This window comes from Carlito syrichta, unplaced genomic scaffold (genome assembly GCF_000164805.1).
Source record: "Carlito syrichta isolate Samal-C Ts95f unplaced genomic scaffold, Tarsius_syrichta-2.0.1 Scaffold309186, whole genome shotgun sequence".
In the NCBI taxonomy this organism is placed as follows: Eukaryota; Metazoa; Chordata; class Mammalia; order Primates; family Tarsiidae; genus Carlito; species Carlito syrichta.
In genome coordinates this window covers 809955-815954 of record NW_007253282.1, presented here as the reverse complement: position 1 = coordinate 815954, position 6000 = coordinate 809955, and the positions used below count along the sequence as shown (strand labels likewise).

At 37.7% G+C, this 6000-nt stretch overlaps 1 protein-coding gene across 1 annotated transcript in view; it reads right to left on the bottom strand.

Moving 5' to 3' along the window:
- Positions 1–6000, bottom strand: part of MTFR1 (mitochondrial fission regulator 1) — a 57963-nt gene that overhangs the window by 19525 nt on the left and 32438 nt on the right. The window contains exon 4 of the mRNA XM_008066884.2: positions 2461–2576. Within this exon, the coding sequence (XP_008065075.1) occupies positions 2461–2576 (116 nt within the window). The remainder of the gene's footprint in view (positions 1–2460; positions 2577–6000) is intronic.

The window sequence follows — 6000 nt, the reverse complement described above, 5'->3', positions numbered from 1 at the left end:
CTCCAACTCAAAAAAAAAAACAAAAACAAAAACCTCTCTCTACTTCCTCTGCTTCCATAACACTACTCTCTAACTAGTTCTGCTGCAGCCTCCTGAAAACAGGGTCTGGGGGTGGAGGAGGCTTTTTCTTTTAACTTCCAAATGCTGACCTCATCCAGAGTACAAGTGCTCTTCCAGTTCTATACATGCTCCTTGGTGCTCTCATTTTCTGCCTTTCTATCTACATGTTACAGAGTGCAAGACTTCCAGTCACATAAATTGTTTGTAGATCAATGTGAACGTCTCACAGAAAACGTAAACGTAATATATTCCAGACTAGACTACACCCCCTCCAAAAAAATCTGTTTTCCCATATTCCCTATGGTTCTACCATCCTTATAATTATCGTAAGCCAGGTGCAGCACGGTTCATGCCTATAATCCCAGCACTTTGGGAGGCAGAGGTGAGAAGGATTGCTTGAGTGCAGAGATTCAAGACCAGCCTGGCCAACTTGACGAGACCTCGTCTCTACAAAAAATGAAAAAAATTAGCTGGGCGTGGTGGCGCACACCTGTGTTTCCAGTTACTTGGAAGGCTGAGTCCAGCAGGTTGAGGCTGGGGTGGCCGTGAGCGTGTCACTGCGCTCCCAGCCTGTGCAACAGAGTGAGACTGATTCAAAAAAAAAATCATCCTAACCAGAAACCTGGGAGTTTAGGATGACCAGACTCTAGCTAATTAGACTCTTCCTTCCTTAACCCCTATATCTAATAAGTTTCTAAGCCCTTTCAATTCTTCTCACGCTCTCTTAGCTTTCACCCTCTTTTGTCAGTTTCTTCACTGAGTCAAATTGTAATCATCTATTGACATACCCTCGTCTGACTCCCTTCTGTACTTCACACCGCTTACAAGTTAATTTTACTAAAATACAAATCTGATCATATTACTCCGGTGCTTATACTTTTTCTTCCATGGCTCCACAATGCTTTCAGAAAAAGTTCAAATTTCTTAGTGTAACATGTATGACCTTTAAACCTCTGCCTACTTCCCGTCCTCATCTCCCAGAGTTTACCCTTCTCTGCTACTCTCTAGTTTCACTAAGCCACTTGGCATTTCGCAAATATGCCACACTGTCTCCTGATTCTACCTTTAAACAAGTACTTTACTCTTTCTCGAATATAGGCTTCCTATCCGCACGGCTCCTACTGGCCCCTTATCATGCGGCTCCAGCATTCCCTCCTGAGCAGCCTTGCTGACACCTCTCGTTCTAGTGGCCACCTGTAATTATATAGCAAACTTTATAATATCAATAATATTGGTTTCCTTTTTAATCTCCTTTAAAACACCAAGTATTCCTGGAATGCAAGGACTGTGTTTTATTTTATCTCTGCATCCTTAATGCCTAATAAAAGTGAAAATATGTTATTAGATTGAATGTGTAGTCAACATTCCATTCGTGCTCTTTCAAATAAAGGGGAACACCTCTTTAACTTTTACACATTGCCTCCTTTGAGTCACTACTCACCTTGACTCACAATTTTTAGGAAACGTTTTCCAATTACACAAACTCCCTACTATGATCCAGATGGATCCCTCTGTCCCAATGAAACCACTATAATGACTACACTTATCTAAAAAAAAATTTTTTTTTGAATCAGAGTCTCTCTGTCACCCAGGTTGGAGTGCAGTGGCACACTCACAGCCATCTCAGCCTCGCCCTGCTGGGCTCAGTTGATCCTTCCACCTCATCCTTCCAAGTAGCTGTAACTATAGGCATGCACCACCATGCCCAGCTAATTTTTGGATCTCTTGTAGAGATAAGGTCTCAAACCTCTGTGCTCAGGCAATCCTCTCGCCTCCGCCTCCCAAAGTGCTGGGATTACAGGCCTGAGCCACCATGCCTGGCCCTTAACTAAACATATTTATGATAGTTCTTTCTAATCAATCTCTTGTATCAGAATGTAAATCTCTGAAGAGCAAGGAATTCTGTTAATTCATAAGCACTCAGGATACAATTACATATCTCTATGCACTTTATAAATATTAGCTGAGTTTTAAAAATGAACAGAAAAGAAGACTGCATAGTGGCTCACACCTGTAATCCCAACACTTTGGGAGGTGAAGGCGAGAGGACTGCCTGAACCCAGGGGTTTAAGACCAACATAGGCAACCTGTCAAGACCTTGTTTCTACAGTAAATCAAAACATTAGCCACATGCCTGTAGTTCCAGCTACTTGGAAGGCTGAGGCAGAAGGATCGCCTGAACACAGCAGACTGAGGCTGTGGTAGCTGTGAGCGTGCCACTGCACTATAGCTAGGGCGATAAGAGTGAGACGCCTACTCAAAAAAAAAAAGAAGATTTTCAAGAAAGAAAAGCAGGTTAGTTACTAGAGATCAAATTAGGCAATTAAAAGTAAGAATTGAAAATATCATCCTTTAGAATAACAGATATTACATCTCAGTTCGAAAGCCTTCCAAACGAACCTGACTCTTGCTGAGCACTCGCCTCCTTCCGTGGCTACCCATCCAACATCAGCAAAAGTCGCCACAGCATCCTCTCCTGGGTGGCTGGGGCTCCGTTCCGTTGCATGGCTGGTAAGCTGTAAGTTATAAACAGGAAAGGTTCTTCATCTGGCACCAAAATGTTAGAGTAAAACGTTTTTTACTCACCTAAAGGAAAATCATCAGCTCTGGTGTCAAAAACATAAGTGGCTTCTAACACTTTAACTGAAGGTCTCCATGAAACAGATCATTAGTCATATCAAGCTTCTTCCAAATAGTTCATGAAAATCTCTGAACTATAATTTAACTTTATTTAATTTTCATTTTACAAGTTACTTTTTAAAAACTCTATCTTAAAATTTTTTTTAAATTTTGAATCTAAGCATGAGAAACTATATTTTCTGAAGAGATTTTTAAAAAGAAGGAGTATAAGAACAAGCAAGCAACCAATTTGTGCTAAATCCAGAAATATTTTTAAATGACTATATACAGCCATTTTGTTTTAATGTTTGTATATGTATGTATATGTTGCTATAATGTGGAAACATTTTTTTAATTCCTTACATGTCTCTATTTTTAAATAAAAGAATATTAACATTAAAGAACAAAAAGAAATACAGATAGGCCAGGCATGGTGGCTCACACCTGTAATCCCAGCACTTTGAGAGGCAGAGGTAGGTGGACAGCTTAAGGTCAGGAATTCAAGACCAGCCTAGGCAACACAGTGAGACCTCGTCTCTACAAAAAAATATAAAAAATTAGCCAGACAGAGTAAGTAACTCACGCCTGTAGTTCCAGCTACTCGGGAGACTGAGGCAGAAGGATCTCCTGAGCCCAGGAGGTCAAAGCTGTGGTGAGCCAACATCATATCACTGCACTCCAGCCTGGGTGACAGAGTAAGAACTTGGCTCAAAAGACAAACAAAACAAAACCAAATAGCAGAACAGAATTCTCTAACTAAACTTACACACATGGATGAAGGCAAAGGATATTCTGAAATAAATTCAACAAAGAAAAGGCATACTATCTTGAAATTTATCTTTGAAAAAAAAAGGAAGCCGGGCTCGGTGGCTCAGTCTGTAATCCCGCGCCTTTGGGAGGCTGAGGTGAGTGGATTGCCTGAGCCCGCGGGTTCAAGACCCGCCTGGGCAACTTGGTGAGACCTCATCTCTTCAATAAATCAAAAAATTAGCCGGGTATGGTAGCACGCGCCTGTAGTTCCAGCTACTTGGAAGGCTGAGGCAGAAGGATCGCTGGAGCCCAGCAGGTCAAGGCTGTGGTGGCCAGGAGCGGCCACTGCACTCCAGTCTGGGCGACAGAGTGAGACTCCGACTCAAAAAAAAAACAAAAACCAAAAAAAAGAAAAAAAAAGGGAAGATAGTTTAACTGAATTACAAATTTAGGTTCTGTTATGCATATAACACCTCAGAGTCAGAAGATCATTGAATAATAATTTTTTAATAATGTTATCAGATTAATATAATGCTTTCAACAAGTTGGAATAAGTTTTAAAGAAAAAAGAAAAAACTTCAAACTTTTTAACTGAAGAAAAAATACAAAAGGTCAAAGAGATTTACTCATTAATATATTTGTCAGAAAGGTTACACTGGGACCCATGCATTGTCAAACCTTCTTAATGCTATCATTGCCAAGTCAAGCTTTTGGAAGTTACACCTAAATAATGCCTCTTCCTTAAACATAAAATATGCCATGCAAACACATAAACACTAACACAGTTAAAAGTTTAAAACATATTATAAATACAGTTTTAATTAAATATATCAGTTGTTGGTATGTGTGCTCACTCTGGTATCACAATTACCTAACATATCAACTAAATACAGTAGCACTAAAAATGACATTTAAAAAATAATGTTAAAAACATCAAGTATCAACAGTGCCTTCAATGATAGCCTTTGGAAAAGGCAGATTGACAGGCAAGAAAAAAAAACAAGTTGTATTAAAAGAGTAGAGATTTAAATATCTAGCCCTCAGCAAAAACAAAGAAAAAAACCCAATAAAATTATTATAAAAAGGCATTCAAAATACTAATGTTTTGTATGTAGTAGAAGTAATTTGTAGTCAGAAGGAAAAAACAGTTTAAACTTCAGTAAGTTAATTCTCAAGGTACATGATTAAAGATAGATCAGAATTAAGATTTTCATTCTTTACCCTATGTATTTCAAAAATTTGTCCAAAGAGGTATTCAGTAAATGGGTATCCTACACAGCTTAAATAACTGAGAATCACATGTGATCTCAAGAGCTTAAGAAATCTGGCAATATTCTGCCCTTATCCATTAATGAAAACGGAATGGTACCTTGATAGTCCTAGAACATTGTAACAGGGAAGTTCTAAGTGGGTTATGTGGAGATCATTCAACAGGAAGGTCCCCAATCCCCATGGTCACTCTAGAAGAGGTGATATTTAATGGGCTGATTTGTAAAAGGAAGAGAAATCTGAATATTAAAACTTGAATGGTGCCTTCCTAAAGTACTGGTTCATGAAGAACAAGACCCTTTGTCTAAAAAATAAAAATTTTGGTCCAGTACAACAACTTGTTGGGAGAAAGTTAAGTATATTCAACACAAAACCTAGTTTTGACTTTAAGACTTCTTACTTTCCTATAAAAGTTATAAATACTGTGGTTTGCTTCCAAAATGTTTATAAAAGGAAACAAAGTACTACTTTTCTGATAATACATACTCAAAAATAAGTTAATCCATTTCCAGGATCTCTTAATTGGCAATTAAGGATTAAACATATTTCTCAATTATTACATCAGTAATACCTCATACAATAAACATAAAATGTTGCTTTTTGCAAACCTTAAAAAAAAAACAAACTATTTCATGAACTTAATTTTAATCTTACGTAACCATTAATTATGCTTAGAAATAATATCATGACCACAACATGTGCTCAAAAGATGAAAATGTTAATGATACTGTCAAGAACCAATTCCAAAACTGATTAAGATGTGTCATTTCTACCTGACATCCTGACACACAAAACTAAGTAGCTGTGGCATTTAAGTCATTCAAAAAACAAAATAAAACTGAAAAAACATCTTTTTTAAAAGGTCATTTTAAGGTGTTGCTGAGGGGAGCATTCATTGAGTAATCACAGGCATGGAATGGGAAAGACAATTTCCAGGGCAATCCACTTAGTAAATAAAATACAAGCCAAAGTTAAGTCAGCACTGGCAAGGGGGACTGACAGTAAGAAGTTATCAGAAGACAATTGAGACACCACGACATGCATGGAAGACTGATGTGAAGTTTGAAAAAGAAAAGGACAACTTACTGAAGGTTCCCAGCAAGGTCCTGTGATATTATAGCTACAGTTTGTAGGAAAAAAAAGTGAGATAAATTTTTTCTTCAAAATCACATTTCATTCAGAGTAAAAAGTCAGTAGCACTGTACTTCTACTGAATTTAAGAAGTTCAATTTAACATTTGAAAAAATTTACTCAAAATTCAACTGTATTTTAAGACGCTTACTAGAGCAACTTTAAAATATT